This window comes from Chelonoidis abingdonii, chromosome 15 (assembly GCF_003597395.2).
Source record: "Chelonoidis abingdonii isolate Lonesome George chromosome 15, CheloAbing_2.0, whole genome shotgun sequence".
In the NCBI taxonomy this organism is placed as follows: Eukaryota; Metazoa; Chordata; order Testudines; family Testudinidae; genus Chelonoidis; species Chelonoidis abingdonii.
In genome coordinates, this window is record NC_133783.1 from 44114438 (window position 1) to 44136488 (window position 22051).

General features: G+C 39.3%; 1 protein-coding gene across 1 annotated transcript in view; it reads left to right on the plus strand.

The window, feature by feature from the left end:
• ADAM12 (ADAM metallopeptidase domain 12) overlaps nt 1–22051 on the plus strand; it is a 305398-nt gene that overhangs the window by 230651 nt on the left and 52696 nt on the right. Inside the window, exons 9-11 of the mRNA XM_032794825.2 lie at nt 1255–1424; nt 3204–3288; nt 9354–9502. Coding sequence (XP_032650716.1) covers nt 1255–1424; nt 3204–3288; nt 9354–9502 — 404 coding nt within the window. The remainder of the gene's footprint in view (nt 1–1254; nt 1425–3203; nt 3289–9353; nt 9503–22051) is intronic.

Here is a 22051-nt window from a genome sequence, read left to right on the forward strand (position 1 = left end):
CACGAAAGCTCACGCTCCAAAACATCTGTTAGTCTATAAGGTGCCACAGGATTCTCTGCTGCTTTTACAGATCCAGACTAACACGGCTACCCCTCTGATACTATATACACCAGGATTCTTCAGGATGAAAGGAATCGTATAATGTTCAGTGTTGTTAATAAGAGCTTCCTGAACACAAACCAACCACCAGGTAAAACGGGATTAATGCTTACAGTACTGTGCCATATGTTTGGAAAACCTAGGAGAGTCCAGTAACAGAATTGTGACTGAGTCTGATTTAACTGAGAACTTACCAACTGGTATCTCAAAGACAATTACTCAAAGTCAGGCAATTCTAGATTAAAAACAAGCTGCTGGACAGAACTCAGCTTGTTCTGTAACTGTGCTGCTGACTTATTAAAGGAAAGAGAGAGTTTATTTGCTACCTGTTTGAAACTAATTTTGCATGTTATATTTATTTTGTCTTCAGTTTATGCTCTCAGTGAATTGCACTGCTACCTAAATGACTGCAAAGCATACAAATCAGACAAAGACGCTGTATATGCCTGGTTTTGTTTGGACAGTAAGCCATAACCCTGCTAGAATGGTCCCTGGCCTATTAGGTATTCTCCATACTAGACTTATTTTCCCAAAATTTCCTGCCGTTGCTGGCACTTGTGCATGTTTATCAGTGGTGGGCTCTCTATTATAGATAAGGTAGCCATTGGTATTAGAACCACTTTGTCATCGAGACCTGCTATGAGCAGGATTAGATGACTCTGGCAACTGGCATTTTAGTTACAAGTCTACACTAGCACTCCCACCAGTTGTGTTGCATTGGTGATAGCAACAAAGGGAAATGTTAGGAGTCACTTGGACTTGCGATGAATTTGTTTGGAAATTCATTGGGTATGGAAGCCATTGCCCTACTGCACCATGGAGGAATGTACCAACCCTGGCCAGGACTTGGAGATTCTACCATGAGGCCTGCTGAGAGTTTTAATGTTTTTCCTGAATGTTTCCTGGATAGTTAGCCATGGTCAGATCTCTTTCTCTGGGTCATGGCAACGCTCTGTCTGATCCAAGTGATTTCAGGTGTTCGTTTATGTGGAGACACATTGTACTCTCCTCCTCTACCCTAAGAGGAAAGGTTTTTTCCTGGGACCAAATAGATTTCTGAGAGGCTTGTGTGAACATTATGATTTTGCTAACGTGCTGATTTAACACATTCCTCTAAAATAGGATGTAGAAAGATTCATTTGTTTGCCTCACTAGTTCTACAGGCCATTAAATATTCGAGTAGCCCTGGTTGGAGTGGAGGTATGGAATGACATGGATAAGTGCTCTATAACACAGGACCCCTTCACCAGCCTCCATGAGTTTCTGGACTGGAGAAAGCTGAAACTACTACCTCGTAAACCCCATGACAATGCACAACTAGTAAGGTATAGCCAGCGACGTATTTCATATTTGCATGACTATTGGCTGGGGTTTCCAGGAACTGAGAATCTTTATACAAAGTTCTGTTACTTTTTTTTTTTGTTAAAATATTTGCGTAATTGTGTTTTTGAAAGCAAAAAGCAGCCCTCCATCCTTCACAAGCTCACAATTTCTTCCCAAGACCCTGCATTAGTGTGGGAATATGCTATGTCAGCTTCCTCACACATCCCTCTGAGCACTGTTTGTGTAGAACTGTGCTTAGGGCACACTCACACAAACACTTACGCATATGCCTACCATTAAGCATCTGAATAATCTCACTGAAGTTAATGGGACCACTCACATGCTTCCAAATAAGCATGTGTGTAACTATTCGCAGGACTGGTGCCTAGTTTTATCAGTTTTAACAGACAAGGGGCTTGATCCAAAGCCTGTTGAATTCAATTAAAGACTTCACTTATTTACTATTAATTATTATTATTTATTATTGTAGCGCCAAGAAGCCCTAGCCATGGATCAGGACCCTACTGTGCTAGGCACTGAACAAACACAGAACAAAAAGAAAATCCCTGCTCCCACAGACCTAGATTGAGATCACCAAGCTCATTTTTACAGTAGACCTTGATTTTACAAACACCAGTCTTGTGAATGACCAGTTATACTAACCATTTTTGCAGATGGAAAAAATATCACATCATAAAGTTGTTGTCTACAAAGAAGTAGTCAATATCCCTTCATATTCCATTCCTTTAGTTGATTGGAAGTTGCTTTGCAAGAGGTCTGAAAGACATGAGAAAGTGATACAGTTCACTGTTCTGCAACTTATGCACCATTCCTATTGTAATTTTGAGATGGTCAATTTTATGAACTTTTCAATTTTAAGAACTCCTCAGTTCATAATGTAAAAGTCTTACTGTATTTGTGACTTAAATAAAATTAGAAACCTGTCATTGTATAACTTGGCAAAGTGAATGAGGTAATATCCTGGGACCTACACGGCTACAACAACACTGCAAAAATGATATGGCTAAGACTGATTTATTTTCTACAAACAAGTGTTCATAGGTATAATGACAAAATCCTCCAATGGTCATAATGACAATCAGATCAAGAAAGTATATTTTTTTTCCGAGAATATTTATACTTGACTAGAGCTAGGATATGTTTTCTCTTAATTATTTTAATTTAGTAGACAACAGTAAGTTGAACGATCAAACATTCATAGATGAATGACTCTTAGCAATTAAAACAAATGTATTGAGGCATTCAGTATCTTACTTAAAGTATAGGAGGAGGTCTTCCAAATTGTTGCAATATCATTAGTTGCTCTTTAAATACTAAAATCTTTCAGTTGGATTAATGAATTTTAGGGTACACTTTATAAGTAATACATTATAAATTTGCACTGTGTTGTATTGACACTTGCATGTCTATGTATGTGCATTTCCCAAGTTAAATTGTAATGGCAGTTTTCAATTGTTGGCATTGTTGTAATATATTGTATTCCTCCCACCCCCCAAAAAAGTCCTACTGCAGCAGAAACTCCAGAAGATGCTCAAATGCATCTTTCATATAGCAGAGATTCTGTCATTATCATTTCCACAGATTTGCATGACTAATTTCTGATCCTTATTGTTTTCAACTTTCAATGTCTGGAGCTGGCATTTTGAAAATGGGATCGTTGCCTGAGATTGGCAGGAAAAAGAAGTTATAAAATATTAGGGTCCTCTCATTTTGCATTAAATGATGATTCTGTGGTTTGTCTTCTCCCCCACTTCCTTCAGTGGGGTATACTTCCAAGGGACTACCATTGGCATGGCACCTATAATGAGCATGTGCACTACAGAGCAGTCTGGAGGAGTTGTTATGGTAAGTATTGGGAGCACAAAAGCTGAATTTGGTCCATCTTGTGCAAAAAGTTTCCATGAGTTATTTAATACTGTATCTTGTCATGGAAAGTCTGCTTTTTAGTATTGTTTTCAATCTAAACTCTTGTTTTGTCTATATCTTCATACAGTGTATGTATAATTGTTTTAAGTATCGTATTTCATAGTGAATGAAATAATACCTTGCATTAAAATATAGTTTAGCCTCTTTATAGAAATCGTTGAACTCAATGAGAGTATTCCCTGGGTTATAAGCGTTTGCAGGATTAGTATAGAAATGAACAAGTTTGCTGTGCATATATGGCTATGTGCAATGAAAGCCTCTCATAAATGTTTGATAAGAAATAATAGTTTAAAATACTGCATTTACCATGCACCAAGGATATACATTTACAAAGCCTCTAGTGTAATAGTTTATTTTTCATGTTTCTAGTAAAGTGGTTTTATTATAATTGTCAGACTTTAAGCACAATCTACACTAGCAACAGTGGCAGCATTCATGTTAACTACATTTCTTTCACAAAGAGTATTACTGTTACTTTTGTTGTCAGCTTCCAGACATGTGACTAATACACATAATTCATGAGTTAGAACATTTTGGCCTTTATCAGAACTTGTCACCGGTGATAAATGCAACATAATTACATGTCCAAATAAAGAAAAGATGCTCCGAAACCAATATAAACATTGAAATTCTGACTTAAGCTAACTACTCAGCTCATAAGACCCCCTGTTGTGTTGAGTTATTTAAGGATTTTAAAATAAAATATTGTTTTATATACTACACTTGGCATATACAGTAGGTTCTGGACTGGTGTGCAGAACTATTGTTGATTTCATTGAAAATTACATGCATTGAAAGACCTCAGAATATTAGTATAGTGGGAGCTGTTAACCTGAAGGACCATCCTCAATTGAATTCCTTGATTGCTTCCTTTTAAACTATGTCATACCCAGTATTCCCATGCTATGTTACATTGTATTTTAATGCAAAGTTTTACCTTGTTCACTACAAAAGTTCACTCTATAAACAAAAAAATAAATTCCTTTATTCAACTAGTCCTATTACAAAAATGAATGTCTCTTTAAAATGTTTGCAGGGTTATGGGTATTAGGCTGATTAATAATGCTTCATGTTTTCTAGAATTATACAAAGAGTGTTCTAGAAACCATGGATCAGGTTGTGCAGCTTTATTCACAAGGAGTCCCACTGAAATAAATGGAAGCACTTGAAGTCCTACTAATGTAATTTTTGCACAATGTTAGCCCTAAGTGCTTTTCTAACTTTTTAGCTAAATCTTCCTGAAAAACAGACAGTTGGCCAAAAACAAAACAAAAACCCACAACCAACCCAAATCACAATCACTGAATAAAACTCCTGTATAAAAATGAAATGCACCACAAACAAAACTTCAGAAAGAAGGATGTGTAGGTGAATTAATCAGTGGTTTCTAACCCTAGAGTGTACAGCGCTCAAACCCTCCAACACATGGCACATATTCATGTACATGCTCTTTATAATGCTACACGCACTACTCCAAAAGAGCTCCCACCAGTCTGGAAGTACATTTCTAAGCACAGAGGTGGTGGAAGTCACTATATACCAATTAATCTGTGAATATCAAAAGGGGAAAGGATCATAGAATCATAGGACTGGAAGGGACCTCGTGAGCTCATCTAATCCAGTCCCCTGCAGTCATGGCAGTACTAAGTATTATCTAGACCATCTCTGACACCTGTTTGTCTAACCTGCTCTTAAAAGTCTCCAATCATGGAGATTTCATAATCTCCCTAGGCAGTTTATTCCAGTGCTTAACCACATTGACAGTTAGGAAGTTTCATCCAATCTAAACCTCCTTGTGGGAATTTTAAGCCCATTGCTCTTGTCCTATCCTCAGAGGTTAAGAAGAACAATTTTCTCCCTCCTGCTTGTAACAACCTTTATGTACTCGAAAACTGTTATCATGTCACCTCTCAGTCCTTCTCTTTTCCAGACTAACAAAGCCAGTTTTTTCAATCTTCCTCATAGGTCATGTTTTCTAGACCTTTAATCATTTTTGTTGCTCTTCTCTGGACTCTCTCCAATTTGTCCACATCTTTCCTGAAATGTGGCAGCCCGAACGTGACACAGTACTCCAGCTGAGGCCTAATCAGCGTGGAGTAGAGTGGAATAATTATTTCTCGTGTCTTCCTTACAACACTCCTGCTAATACATCCCAGAATGATATTCACTTTTTTTGCGACAGTGTTACACTGTTGAGTCATATTTAGCTTGTCCTCTGTGACCTCCCAATCCCTTTCTGTAGTACTCCTTCTTAGGCAGTCATTTCCCATTTTGTATGTGTGAAACTGATTTTTCCTTCCTAAGTGGAATGCTCTGCATTTGTCCTTATTGAATTTCATCCTATTTACTTTACACCATTTCTCCAGTTTGTCCAGATCATTTTGAATTTTAATCCTATCCTCCAAAACACTTGCAACCCTTCCCAGCTTGGCATCATCCACAAACTTTATAAGTTACTCTTTATGCTATTATATAAATCATTGATGAAGATCTTGAACAGAACCAGACCCAGAACTGATCCCTGCTGGATCTCACTCATTATGCCCTTCCAACATGACTGTGAACCTCTGATAACTACTCTCTGGGAACAGTTTTCCAACTAGTTATGCACTCACCTTATAGTAGCTCCATCTAGGTTGCATTCCCTAGTTTGTTTATGGGAAGGTTATGCAAGACAGTATCAAAAGCTTTACTAAACTCAAGATCTGCCACTTCCCTCCTATTCACAAGGCTTGTTACTCTGTCAAAGAAAGTTATCATCCTTGTCTGGGCTGATTTTTCTGTCTGCACTCTTATTCAAATCTAATATCTAATCTATCTTGGTTCTTTTATCATGCCTCTCTGAGCACCTGTCCTGCTATGTACATTCTAGGTGGTTTGATTCTCTTTGTGTTAGATGAGGCTCATATTTTCTATGAATATTATTGCAAGTTGAGTGTAAAGGTAAAATGTTGCTTTCTTGCTCAGACATATTCTGCTGTACACATTCAGGCAAAACACTTTTGACTCTCTTGGGAGGTTAGCTTGAGTGCGAAGTACAGAACTGAGCCACTGAGATTTATTTAATCTAAGAAACACCTCAGTGGAAAGTATTTTTTGTAAATGTCCCGGTTTACAACTTAATGAGCCTACCTGGAGTCAGTTCTAGGACTGAGGTGCTAGTTTGCAGCAGCATTAGACAACGTTATTCCTCAGTGGAGTGCAGCAGAGTTCAGTTGAAAGCAACTGCATATTTGGTATAACAGCCTATAACATGTTGAACAGGAGAAGATTTCCTGTTTGGCGATTGTGAAACTGTTTACTAATGACTTTTACTACTGAACTTAACTTAAAAAAATGTAGAGGAATAAATCAAAGCCTCATTCCTCATAAGTCTGTTCATTTCTCAAGTGCTGCTGAGCTTAAATAGTCTCACTATCAAACTGGGCATATTACTGTTTGTTTGGATAGTCTTAATTTATGCTGTTTTCCAATAACCTCTTTTGCTGAGACATCACATTCTTTGTCTTTAAAAACCCACTCTAGAAACTTGATAGCATTCAAAATGATCCAAGCAAGTAATGAGAACCGCATGTGCTGTAATAATTACATTTCAGATCATTTCTTTCTCTAATTTGGCCATGGACCTTGCAAATCATTATTTTAAAAATTATTATCTTAGGAGATGTTGAAATAAGAAGAATCTCACTGTTTGTGCAGATAAATGGCTGTGAGCATGAAAGTAACAGCTGGGTTCTGTAATAAGGTTGCCCCGTACTGAGCACCCCCTCGTGGCGAGGGGTCACTCTGCAGAGCCTGTTTCCCCTTCTTGAGGGCCTCTTACACAGGCTCTCCACACTTTTTCTGTGGTCAGAGATCCCCTCCTTGCAGGTCTGGGTTTATTCACAGAAAATAATTCAAATCAAAACTCAAACTTCCAAATTGACATCCAACAGACAAATGTTTCTCTTCCTACTCCCAGGCCTCCCTGCCTGGAGAACTTTTGCACTCTCTCCTCTGCTTGCTCAGGGTCTCTCCTGATTTAACAGGCTACTCCCAGCCCTTCCTGGCTGGAGTCTTAGTCCCCAAACCCAACAATCTCTGCTCTCCCTGAACATCTCCACCACCTCCACTTCAGCTTCCAGCTGCTCTTGATAGGAGAATCACCTGATCCCCTCTCCAGTGGGTCTCATGCTCTAATCGGAGCTGGCTTAGCCACAGGCTTTCCAGCCCATGGGGCAAGCCACCCTGTTATAGGCTCAGTTTATTGTCTCTCTCAGTTGTTCAGAATTTGAAGAAAGTTCTAAATGTTGACCACATCTAAAAGTGAATGCGGCTGCTACAGATCTCTAAGTTAAAGGCATGACTTCTGTGCTGCTTTGTTAAAATGTGTGTGCATTACATTACTGTCCTGTCAATCCGCAGCCCTGTTTTACTTTTGCTTCTTCTGTGGAGTCAGGTGTAATTACAGCTATTGATTAAATATTTGGGAAATTCAATGCATGCACCCACAGAGATCAGTCAAACTAGATATTAAGACATCTTGATGTGTAGCTAAGTGTCATGAGAGAATATTTTTAAAAAACCATTACAAATGTGCATGTGTGCACACTGCAGTTTGTCATAATAACAACAACAAAAATTAGCTGTTCAGCTTCCCCAAAAACAGCCATTTTAAAATACAATGATGCACACACACAGTCTCAAGCGCAAATAGAATTTTAGCAACAACATTTTTGTATTAAATATTACAAGATTCAGGAAAGCCTGAAATGAGAGCACTTTTTTATTGTTTGTTTTGAATATAAAAACAAATAACAGTGGCCATTTGCCTTCTGAAATGATTACATTCTTTTTTCAAATGTGCTTTCTACTTGAGAATTGATTGATTTACTAAAAATATTAGGGAGCTGAAAAAGGAATCTATAAAATCTAAACCAAATAATTTATTAAGGGCTTCTCTTATGTAAAGCTGATGTTATAGACACTTTTTTACCTTTCACTTTTTTTTAGTCCTAAGGCTGGCTAAGACAATAACAGAAGAGTTATTTAAGCTGAATATATTCATTTATGCTTTTAAAGCAGGCAGCAGTACATACTAATTCCATTTACTGTCTGATAAAATGTAAATCATGCATTTCTATTATATGTTTTATGCCTTTTGGGAGAGCTTTTATAAGAAAGATGGGTTTTTTCCCAAGGAAAGTTATTGATGTCATACAGAGCTTTGTGGAAAGATCTCTTTTATTCATAGCCAGGCCAAAACATTAATCTGATCAGTAGCCCCTAACCAAACCACACAGTGCATTTCTCAGAAACATTTGTTTGGGAAAACAACATTCCCACAAGGATCAATGCCAGTGTTTCTATTTTTTTTACTTTTACACCAAGTAAAACACTTACAGGAATTAATTAGAGGCCACCTAAGGACTTTGTCTTTTTTACTTCTTTAATTAAAACTGAGGTCCTGTAAAATGGTTGCTGGAGCTCACAGGTGCTATAATTTCTGCTTCAGCTTAGTAGTGGATGTTAGAGACAATGCCACACCTCTTCACTTCACTGTGGGGATTGAGCTCCTGAAGTGCACGATTTTCTGCCCTCTTTCTCCCAGTCCCTCCTCTTATGCCACTGTTGTCCCCATCCTTCAAGATATGTGGAAATCATTTTCTTCTGTTTACACAATATCCAAATTCTAGCTATAGAAGAGAGACTACGAAGATAGTCAAAGCTACCTCAGCTATCTGAATGCCCAGTTGCCATAAGGAATTGGGGGTCTTGATGCCACAGGCTACTTTGATAATCCCAATCTAAATGGCTTGTTTAGGGAAGAGAGGATGTTGATAATGGGTAATTTTATCCATTTAGCAAGAACAGAGTAGTTGCAATTATAATGGAGAGGCTTATAAAACAATTTAGGATATCGAGGATGGATCCAAACATGTATTCTTTTATGAGTCATTCTTTCTTGTACATGGGCTTCATGATTCTTTTTTTTTTTCTTTGAGGATCATTCAGACAGCCCTCTTGGTGCAGCAGTAACCCTGGCTCATGAGCTGGGCCACAACTTTGGGATGAATCATGATACCCTGGAGAGGGGCTGTACTTGCAAAGCATCTACTGATAAAGGTGGCTGTATCATGAACCCCTCTACTGGGTAAGTGCAAACATTAGTAAGTGTTAGTTGGTGGGGAGGAAATTATGCTGTAGTTTATCTCAGGAAGCTTTTGAGTAAAAGTTTACACAACGAGGCCAGTCAAAGCTTCCCGCAAAACCCCCTCCACAAGTAGAAAAAATAAAACTTGTTAGTAGAGGAAAATTTGCCATGTTGAGTTCTCTAGCGTGGAAGAGAGAAAAATGCCATAAGAAGCAATGAATTGTTTGTCATTTTGAACAACCCCTGTTTAATACAGTGCAGGCATTTTTATCAGAACTTCCACTACTGTCATCTTGCCAGCGTGACATCTCAAATAATCATAAGGGGGAATGACCAGAATAAAGACCATGACCAAAATTAGTATGTAGGAAATAAAGTGTTAGGCTTTCTGTTATTTCACTTTTGGTGAAGTTCATTCCTGTGCAGAAGATTAGCACAAACATGATGCACCACATAACTCCCAACTTAACCCTGTTTTGAAGAAGACTGAAATGGGATGTGAATGCTATGTAGGCTTTGCATGGGGTGAGGAATGAACTTTACCTGTATTTTTTGCAGCTATACCAGCATGAGCTCTGAACAAATCAGATCTCATAAGCTAAGCAGAGTCAGGCCTATTCAGTATTTAGATGGGAGTCGTCTGAGGAAAAAAATAAGGCAATCTAGGAAGTTCTGGTGATGAATCAATAGGTGACACTCTTCTTTCTGAGTCAATACTGAGGAGATACTCAAGCATGGTGTTTAGGAGGCTGCTGCTGACAGCTGACCTTTTATGGACATCAAAGATACAATGGTGTTTTCTACAAGAGGTCTTGGACTTCTGGCCAAGTTCACTAATTACAGCCTGTTCTACAATATTAGAAACTGAAACACACAGCCTTGGATGTGCATATGTTTTGTCATCTATATTCTGTATAGGTGGGCTTTTTTGTATATTTTACTCTATCAGTTACGAAGCTTTTGAGTCTAAGGATTTATGACCATGCTCAGGGCTCTTTCGTCTCTGCCGGTGCAGTGACTGCATGTTTCTTGGAAAGGAGGTAGGGGAGGAGAGCGAGTGTCATGCAGGAGAGCTCCCTGCTGATCAGCCAAATAGCAGCTTTGGCATCTGCTTCAAAGGCAAACTGTCATCCTTGTTAAGAAAAGATAAAAGTGCTGGCTAGTGACCAGTCATAGCAAGCTAGGGGACAAACAATGAAAAGAGATTGGTGTGTTTCTGGGGGAAAGGGAGCAATTTCTAAAGTTTTGCATAAGAAAAATAGCTTGGCTTTTCTGAAACAATAGGTAATAAATATCCTTGCAGAATTCTGTTCAGCAGCAGATCACAGCTATTACACACACTAATAAAACAAACTGAGTGGTAATGTGATTGGTAACTCCTGACTTCATATCTGCAATGAACAGACAGATTTTATATCTTAGTGCCTGAATGATGTACACAACCTTTAACGATCAGCTCAATTAGTATTTGTGCACCTGGTCACCCCGCAACTTCAAAAGAAACCACAAGAGGGCCCTGTGGGAAGAAGTCTTCCCCAAGTTCTTCCTTTAGTTTGCCCTACCTCTATGGATTAGGGAGCAGTGCTATGCACAGAATTCTGTTGATTCACACAGGACCCCTGTGTCTCTGTGTTGGCTCTGCAGCCCTCTGCCCCTGTGGGCTCGCTGACAGCTCAGGTCCATTAACTGCTAGGGTTTCCCCTAGCAACCACAAGTTCTGGGCCTCACTTGCCCTCAATGATGGTTCACCCAACACAGAGCAGGTTATGAAACAGTTAACATAGCCTCAAGCATTAGTTTTCCACTGTAAAAAGCAAAAAAGAGTCCTGTGGCACCTTATAGACTAACAGATATATTGGAACATAAGCTTTCGTGGGTGAATACCTACTTCATCAGACGCATGTGGATGCTGATCAGGTAGTTTCTCAGTTTCTTTGATAGTGTATAGCATAATCTCTGATTGTGGTCTGTCCAGTAGATAGCAATGGATTTTTCACCTTCAGTCCATTTGGTATGATGTCCATCCGTTTGCATTTGGAAAAAAAAATGATATCTGTCTGTAATTGTGCAAGTTTCTTCATGAGGTTGATGGATTTCCACTCCAGATGGCTAAATGTAGTGCCTTGCATGGTGTCAAGTATCAGAGGGGTAGCTGTGTTAGTCTGGATCTGTAAAAAGCAACAAAGAGTCCTGTGGCACCTTATAGACTATAGACATGCGTCTGATGAAGCGGGTATTCACCCACAAAACCTTATGCTCCAATACATCTGTTGCCACATAAGGTGCCACAGGACTCTTTGTTGCTTTTTACAGATCCAGACTAACACGGCTACCCCTTTGATACTAGCTTTCCACTGGCTTTTATGCTTCTCCCCATCTACTTCCTGGTCCTCCATGGATCTCCAACCTGTGAAAGGCTCTCCTTAGGGGAGGTCTGTTCAGAAGGAGACTATGGGAGGCTGAAAATTAGAGAAGAGCAAGATTATTTAAACTACTTCTCTTTTTATTCATCTAGCTTCTTTCATTTGTTCTTCTTTGGATGCATGATAAGCACTGACTGAAGTGAAAGCTCTCTTTAGACACCATATAACCATGCTATGATGTGACAAAAGGCCAGGTCATGGACCATGTAGAGAATAGGTGTCTCTGAACCACCTTTCTGCTCCTCTAATCTTGAGGCCTTCCAGAGGCTAGTTTCTCCAGCCATATTTCAGGTATTCTAAATTATGCCCGCAAGAATGGCCCACCAGACAGGAATCACAACCTCCTTTCCTCCATGCTTCTCAGAGGAGCTGACCCAAAGGCTTTTAATAGTAATAACATTCTGATTTCTAAGTCCACCTGGAGGACTAAGTGCATGTTTCTAAAACAAGGCATTTTGGAGTTAGGAGAGAGAGGAGTAAAAGTGAGAACAATTGTCAGAAACCAGAGTACACACAAACTCAACTCTAGGAAGAGATGTGACATCCAGAAATCCAACGGGAACCGGTTTCCTTTTTCTCCCAGAAGGTCCAGTCACATTGGTGACTTGCCAAAGGATTGATGTCTTGGCAAGGTCTGTGAGGGGAACTACAGTGAAGTTCCAGGAAAAATCATTTTTAGTAGCTAGCTATGACTAAAAAGGACCACACCACTGTTTTTTTTTAGTCTTTGGGATGGGAGTACTGCCTGTTGCCTCTGCCTTATCGATGAGGGCTTTGTACACACATTCCCCACTAGCTACCCCAAATACTTGGTTTCTTGCTTGCCCACCTGGCACTTTTTCAGGGTTTGCTGTGAGATTGACCTCATGGAGGACTGCAGTATTGCAGCCAGATTTTAGAGGTGAATAAGCCACTCTTGGCTGTAGACCACAGCATCATCTAGAAATGCCTCTGCATAAAAATGGTGAGATCATAATACCTGCTCTGTCAACTTCTGGAAGATGGTTGGGCCCGTGTCACCCAAAGTCATGGTGGAAAGTGGACAAAGTGGAATGAGCCTATCAAGATAGCAAAAGCTGTTTTTTCCTGAGAGTTGGGGGAAAGAGGAATCTGCCAATAGCTCTTGGTCAGATCTAAAATAGTAATATATTGGGTCTGGCTAAGACACTCTAGTAAATCATCCACCCGTGGCATAGGGAAGACATCAATGCGGGAAATGGCATTTACCTGTCTGATGTCCACACAGAAACAGATGGCTGCCTAGAGTTTCAGGAGCAGGACTACCAAGGGTTAAACGATTCCTTGATTACCCCCAGTCTCAACATGAATTCAACTTCCTGAACCAGTACCTTCTTCATCCCTTCTGATATTCAGTAGGATTTCTGTGCCAGCTTGGTCCCTCTTACTATAAGGGAGGTCCACCCTTGTAGCAATGAGAATATGTCCTTGAATACCTTCAGGAGGTAACCCATTTTCCCTCACTGTACCACAGTTAGCTGCAGCCCCAGAGCTACATTCTCAACACTCACAGGTTCAGGAATCTGCGTCCTAAATCCTCCCCATCATCCTCTGAGGGAATGAAAACACCCTGTTGTGCCCTCCAGGGTTTTTGCAAATTAATATGAAAAATGTGTCTTTGTTTCTATTTGTCTGGGCACTGCACCTTGTAGTCTACAGGCCCAACTTGCCAGAATGCCTTGCCGCTTAGCCAGGAGCTTGCTCTAGGGAGGTCAGGTTTTTGGGGGGGGAAGTTTATTGACTTACAATGGGAATTATTAGCCTCTGTCTTTACCTTTAGGGTTAGCTATGAAGTAGCTGCTGTCTGTCTGTCATAAACATTCCAGGAGATATACTTTACGCTCTTATAAAAGAATTCAAACAATATTTTGTTAGTCTAAAATTACCAGTCTGAGTATTTACCAAAGTATATACTCTCTGGGACTATTCTTATATGTAGGTTACTTGCTGAACCCTGAAATATTTGCAGGCTTGGAGGCTAAGAGTGTGATCAGTCCAGAAAATGCTAGGTGAATGTTCCCTACCTGGAAAACATTCTCAGAACAGTAGAAATATCAAAAGAAAGAGGATATAAAGAAGCCCAAATACATTCCTAAGGTAGTGTCTACTTCCACTATATGTATTCTCGTCCCATCCATGCCCTCTAATTTCTTTTGGTTTAAGCAGGGTATTACAAAACTACAAAAGAAGAAAAAACTATCTCAGGCTGAGATTAAGCTTTAAAAAAGGATCAGCCCCAAAGAAGTCTTTATTCAAGAGCTATAAAGGGTAGGAAAAACATAGGTTGGAACGACAGGCCTCCTGCAGCCTTAATTTTGGAGTCACTAATGTGGTTCTGTAATGAAGGAAAATGTTTGAAGTTTTTTCATTTTAAAGTGATTTCATTAATTATTGCCATCTTCTTTGAAGAATTTAACATTAAAAACTTGTCTTGGAAAGTATTACTTAGTGGAAGCAGCCTCCTGGGATCAGGAACCTACCCTCTGTTGGATATTTCCATTAATGAGCTTCCTGTAGCTTTTAGTCTTAAAAGGTACCTGAAAGATGTGCATGCCACCTTTGTATGAGCAAGAAATACTTTAAAGAGTCAAACACTTTAGCAAAGTATATTTGGCGTAATATTCTATATAGAATTATGGATCAAAAAAGCAACATGGTACCTCTGCTTTCTCAGAGATTCAAATATCATCTAGCAAAAACATACATCACAGAACAAGAGTGGGGCTTTTGTGATACATAAATTGTATCAACAAAAACGTGTTTAATAATACGGCACAATTTCCTTTCTAAGCTGGTCTTTTAATTATACTTTTTTGCCTCTTTTAGCTCTTTTGAATCTAAACTCTTTTTGAGAGAGGAAGAATGGTGAAAAGCTCAAATGGCAGGTTTAGAGTCTTAATAAGTACTGGGCATAACAAGAATGGACTGGAGCCAAAGGGATAGAACTAACTGTGGAGCCATTCCTGTAGTTCATGTATGTTTTATCTTATCAACTTTAATCCCGGTGGCATAAGTATCAATTCAAAGAAAAAAAGCATTTTATAGTTCATATTCCTTAATGTTTCTGTGTTTGGTCTTACACAGCAGACCCACCTTTCTCCTAGATACAGAAGGAGGAGGTCATTATGGTGACATTTCAATGACAGAAAAGTGGGGAGGTTTAAAAAGTGGCTGCCTTCGAGGCTATGATCCAATCCAGTCCTCTTTGTGTCCTGCTATAGGAGAGGTAAAGATCTCCTTAAAGTCTGCCCCCCAGCCCACTGTGTACTTTAATTCCTATCCAAGTAACTTTACAACAAAATAAGTCCTATTATCCTAGAAATGTCTTGAGCTTCAAGAATAAGGTATAAACAGCCTTTACAGCTGGCAAAGAAAGCTGGCGTGCACAGCAAACTGGCCACTTCAGCAATCCATATTAACCCCACTGCATTCACCACACTGGGTACAGGTGGGAATTGAGAATCTTCACAGAATATCAGGGTTAGAAGGGACCTCTGGAGATCATCTAATCCAACCCCCTGCTCAAAGCAGGACGAATCCCCAACTAAATCATCCCAGCCAGGGCTTTGTCAAGCCTGATCTTAAAAACCTCTAAGGAAGGAGATTCCAGCACCTCCCTAGGTAACCTATTCCAGTGCTTCACCACTCTTCTAGTGAAAAAGTTTTTCTAATATCCAACCTAAACCTCCCCCACTGAAACTTGAGACCATTACTCCTTGTTCTATCATCTGGTATCACTGAGAACAGTCTAGATCGATCCTCTTTGGAACCCCCTTCAGGTAGTTGAAAGCAGCTATCAAATCCCCCCTCATTCTTCTCTTCTGCAGACTAAATACAGTAACTCCTCACTTAACGTCCTCTCGCTTAATGTTTCGATGTTACATCCCTGCTCCATTACAGAACATGCTTGTTTAATGTTGTGCAATGCTCTGCTATAACGTCGTTTGGCCACCTGCTTTGTCCACTCTGGCAAAGAGTTCCACAGGTTGACTGTGTGTTATGTGAAGAAATACTTCCCTTTGTTTGTTTTAAACTTGCTGCCTATTTTCATTTGATGGCTCCAGTTCTTGTGTTATGAGAAGGAGTAAATAACACTTCCTTATTTACTTTCTCCATGCCAGTCATGATTTTATAGAACTCAATCATATCCTCCCTTAGTTGTCTCTTTTCAAAGCTGAAAAGTCCCACTCTTACTAGTCTCTTCTCATATGGAAAACATTCCATACCTCTAATCATTTTTGTTGCCCTTTTCTGAACCTTTTCCAATTCCAGTACATCTTTTTTGAAATGTGGTGACCACAGGTAGCAGGTTTAAAACAAATAAATGGAAGTTCTTCTTCACACAGCGCACAGTCAACTTGTGGAACTCCTTACCTGAGGAGGTTGTGAAGGCTAGGACTATAACAATGTTTAAAAGGGAACTGGATAAATTCATGGTGGCTAAGTCCATAAATGGCTATTAGCCAGGAAGGGTAAAGAATGGTGTCCCTAGCCTCTGTTCATCAGAGGATGGAGATGGATGGCAGGAGAGAGATCACTTGGATCATTGCCTCTTAGCTTCACTCCCTCTGGGGCACCTGGCATTGGCCACTGTCAGTAGATAGAATACTGGGCTAGATGGACCTTTGGTCTGACCCGGTATGGCCGTTCTTATGTTCTTATGTACATCTGCCCGTAGCATTCAAGAGGTGGGCATACCATGGATTTATATAGAGGCAACATGATATTTTCTATCTTATTATCTATCCCTTTCTTAATGATTCCCAACATTCTGTTTGCTTTTTTAACTGCCGCTGCACATTCAGAGAACTATCCACAATGACTCCAAGATCTCTTTCTTGAGTGGTAACAGCTAATTTAGCCCCCATCATTTTATATGTATAGTTGGGATTATGTTTTCCCATATGCATAACTTTGCGTTTATCAACGTTGAATTTCATCTGCCATTTTGTTGCCCAGTCACCCAGTTTCGAGAGAGCCTTTTGTAGCTCTTCACAGTCTCACTGGGACATAACTATCTTGAGTCGTTTTGTATCATCTGCAAATTTTGCCACTTCACTGTTTACCTCTTTTTCCAGATCATTTATGAATATGTTGAATACGACTGGTCCCAGTACAGACCCCTGGGGGACACCACTATTTACCTCTCTCCATTCTGAAAACTGACCATTTATTCCTACCCTTTGTTTCTTGTATTTTAACCAGTTACCAATCCATGAGAGAACCTTCCCTCTTATCCCATAACAGCTTACTTTGCTTCAGAGCCTTTGGTGAGAGATCTTATCAAAGGTTTTCTGAAAATCTGAGTACCCTATATCCACTGGATCCCCCTTGTCCACATGCTTGTTGACCCCCTCGAAGAATTCTAGTAGATTGCTGAGGCATGATTTCCCTTTACAGAAACCATGTTGAGTCTTCCCCAACAAATTATGTTCATGTATGTGTCTTACAATTTTGTTCTTCACTATAATTTCAACCAGTTTGCCCAGTACTGAAGTCAGGCTTACTGGCCTGTAAATGCCGGGATCACCTCTAGAGCCCTTTTTAAATATTGGCATCATGTTAGCTAACCGCCAGTCATTTGGTACAGAATGAAGCCAATTTAAATAATGGGTTACAGACTACAGTTAGTAGTTCTGCAATTTCACATTTGAGTTCCTTTAGAACACTTGGGTGAATATCATCTGGTCCTGGTAACTTATTACTGTTTAGTTTATCAATTTGTTCCAGTTTATACCTTCCCTGTACAATAGTAGCCACAGCTGGAGGAAAGAGTTGTGCTGGAGAATTTTTAGGGGAGCTACTGCCGCTGTCTCGTGCTGAATCCTGGCCTGAATCCTGAAAAATCAATGAACCAAGTTTTAATCAGCTCCTCTGTGTTATGAGAGGCTGAGCTTTACTTAATAAATAAATGGTTAGGAGGGGATTCAGAGAAGAGCAGTGGTGCTAATCAGGAGACTGGAGTGACTGGCTTGTGAGGAGGAAGAAGAGTTGAAGAGGATAAGTATGTAGCATGGCTAATGGGAAATAAGTGCACACCACACACCTATCTGAATGGTATAATGTCAAAGAGGGCCAGGGATGCTTTAGGGTTGTACCCAAGAGTATACCAAGGATAAAAGGATGAAATTAAGAAAGGGGGCAATCATTGAGTTGTATGTACCTGTGGCGTTGTCTCCGAATGGGATTGCATGAATCCCCAGCTTCTGGAAATTTGAAAAAAAAAAAATGCCATAGGAAACAATTCTGCATTAGCAGGGAATTGGATTGGATATCCTTAACAGGCCTTTTCCCTCTTTCCATTCAAGGCACTGTTCATCCCTGTGTCCATATGGAGGCCAATGCACTACCTAAGGTTGCACCCCTGGGAAATATCGGCGCCAGCCTCATTTCCCACCATGATGCGCCTCTGGCACACCCCCGGCAGTGGGGGAGCACCGTTGAAGGAGGTATAGAGTTAATTATGCCACCTCTGGCATTATAAAGTAACAGCAGCAATACCATGAATTTGTCTTCAAAAGTCTGATTCTTTATTGTTCATTTGCACCTTTGCAGAGAGAATGTAAATTGAGTGTAAAATGCTACCTTTCTTATTTGGTAACATTGTAAAGCCACTTTGTGTGAATATAGATGATTATACAGGGTCCAAGTAGGTGAAGACTCAAACACTATGAATCTCTGATGACAGTATACTGTTGCGTGTAGGTTGTGCACACTGCTGTATTAAATGAGTTGTGGCCTAGGGAATCTGGTTACTTGTGCAGTGGTCATAAACTCAGTGAAGGAAAAAGGATGACATGGAATTGGACCAACTCTTCATTAACCTCTTGACCATTGATAATTTGTTTACAGGATTTTAGTAGGACTATTCCTCTCAGTAGGAAATGACTAATTTTGATTAATTGCCTTTAATCTCACTTTAACTCTTGACTTTTGTGGGGTGAGGGAGAGAAAAGAACATGGAGAATATGAAACAAGTTAGCACGCAGTAGAAATTCTACCTGAGGTTGGAAAAAATATATTGATTGCACATTCATTTACTGCTGAGGTTTGGAGAAAACTTTTTTAAAAAATCATAAAAGCATCTCCCCCCCCATCAACACATTTTTAACTAAAATTGAAACCTTTTACAGTTAGACGAGAAAGAAGGTGACTAATGGGAAGGAGCAGATAGTGTAACTTGGGCGAGATAAAAGTATTACCTGGTTAGAATCTGTTTAGTTACCCTCCCAAATTAATTTAATTGGATTCTTTAAAGTGCTATTTTAAAAGAGCATTACTAATACAAAGTATGTTCTAATTTCCTCTAGGCACCATTGGATGTTCCTCACTCAGAGCTGGGGTACATTAGTTACAATTAAGGCTAAATAAAATTTTAATGTGAAAACGTAATGGCGTTTCTGTGTTGATACAGCCAGGTGTCCACAACTCTTTAATTTTCTTTCAAGAGAGCCTAAAAGAGACTTTGCTATACAGGTTCCCCCTGTTTGCACCACTACTGTCTGTGATTTCTTTATACCGTCAACCCAATTCTCCAAGTTTTATTAGATCTAGAAAAATTTGCTGTCTTAGAAGTAAAGTTGTTTTGAAAATGTAACTTTTTGTGCATTTTGAAAGAATGGGATGGTTTTGTTTTGTTTGTGATGGGGCAGTTCCCATATGACTCAAAAACAGTTGAGTTAAGCTGCTGCAGCACAGAGGGATTGCAATGCCTCTTTGGATGCCCTAACTTGAGTGTCCACGTTTGAACATTGGGCCCTATATTATTCTTTCTTTTTTGTCATTGGTTGCATGTCTGTATTTCTGCTGCTGAGGAAAAATTGGTTGTGGTTTATGTGCATACATCTAGCCTACATTCTGGCAAGCTGATTATTAGTGCAGTTTGTTGCAATGTTTTCTGTGAGCCTCTGACTTGGAATTTTTAATAATTTATTTTCGCTTTTTTTTTTTTTCAAACCTTCCTGCATTTTTGCATTGATAGTTCTCGTACTTTTTGTTCTCTTTTTTTAAACTAGGTCATCCTATGCTTTTATTAAAAGCCAGATTTGCAAGTGCTCATATCTGCCGTTGGGGCCAGATTTACAAAAGTTCTCAGCACCTAGTAGCTCCCATAATGACACTTATGGCCATATTTTCAAAAGAGCTCAGCACCCAACATGCACCTACTTTGCTGACCTTTTCTGGCCGTTTATTTAGATGCTTAAATGGAAGTTGAGCCCTTTTGAAAATTCCAGCGTCAGTCACTAAGTCACATTGCTAATTATTATACTTGTTCTCTTAAAAACAATGCCATGGATAGTCATAGTAATATGACTTATAAAGGCTGCATGTCTGCCAGATGAACTGTCTGAATGTCAAAATCACTGTCATTGTGTGAGATGCTTTATTTTCTCTTTTTTTGACAATGTGTTATAGAGGGTCTGTTCCCGCCTCTTGTGTATTGCCAATTAGTGTTAATGAGTTTTAAGGATGCATATCAAAGGAAGTCTGGTAATAATACAGATTTGATAACTCATCTAAATATATATTTGCATGATAAGGGGTTGATTAAGGTCCCTGGAGGATCCATTCTGCTCAGTATTGTCAACTTTCAGAAACTTCTGAGAGCTTAGTTATTTTGTCATCTGATTTTTGTTTTGCTTCTCATTTTATAACTGACACAGAACAAAAGAAATTAAATCCAAAAAGTACACTATTAACGATAAAACATTTAAATTAAAACCCATTAGCAACAATCTAGAAAAGTTTAAGCCTGTTCTTAACTTGCCCTTATATACATTAGATGTTCCAACACAATCTCATTTCTGGGCTGTGAAAATATTCTCTCTGATGAGATTTTCAGCAAGCTGGCTTCTGGTCTCAGCCAGATGCGCCATGAGAACAGCAGTTTGGCTTTGGTACCAATCTCAGCTTGAATCTGGAAGTGAAAAACCATTTATCCCAACACTACAGAAAGTTTAAAAAAAAAAAAAAGGTGGTCTGAAGTTTAGTGCTAAAACAAGCAAAGAGTCATGATGGAAGTGGGACAGAGTTCTGGCGGCAGGGGGAAGGATTTTTTGTTTTACACAAATTGATTCTCCCCTCCTTATTCCAGAGACCTTTTAGAACCGAGCCACCATAGAGCAAGTCAAACACAAGTTAACTCCAGAATTTCTTGACCTCCCTTGGGTTGCTTTCAGTTGAACAGACTTTGCTTTGGATTTCTCAGACCTGCTGTTTACAGACTCCTAGACTTTAAGGTCAGAAGGATGTTAAATTGCAGAGTCAGCGGACCCATCTGGAATGATATCTTTAACTATTTGAAGAAAATGAAATTATCTTTTAGATGTAAACAGATCCTAATTAAACTCTGGAGCTCTTTGTCTCCAGCCCAGTGCTAGCTTAGCTCTGCACAGAGGCAGACTTTATTTAAAAAAATAAAATTAAAAAAAGTTGAATTACTGATATAATAAATTGCTTGTGACAGAACTAGCTCCGTTTTGCCAACAGTACAACTGCTTTTTAAAAAACTTAAGCAACATATCCTTATGCCCTAGTAATTTAGTACATTGCATTCCAGTTCTTCCTTTAGTAGGAAATAACCATGAGATTACAGAACAGACTTATGTCAGCATTTCATTTAGCTTTCAGAAAATCCCTGTGTGCAACTAGGAGACTATCAGTGCTCATTTGGCATCCTTTATTAATAATTCAGGTATATTATAGATACATTTAATTGTTTTTTGGGGGGAGAACAGTTAGAGTTCAAGTGTTAGTGGCATTAGTTATAACAGGGGTAGGCAACCTATGGCATGCGTGCTGAAGGCGGCACGTGAGCTGATTTTCAGTGTCACTCTCACTTCCTGGGTCCTGGCCACCGGTTCAGGGAGCTCTGCATTTTAATTTAATTTTAAATGAAGCTTCTTAAACATTTTAAGAACCTTATTTACTTTACATACAACAATAGTTTAGTTAGATATTATAGACTTAAAGAGACCTTCTAAAAACATTAAAATGTATTACTGGCATGTGAAACCTTAAATTAAAGTGAATAAATGAAGACTTGGCACACCACTTCTGAAAGGTTGCCGACCCCTGAGTTATAACAGGCTGTACATTTTCCAACCCT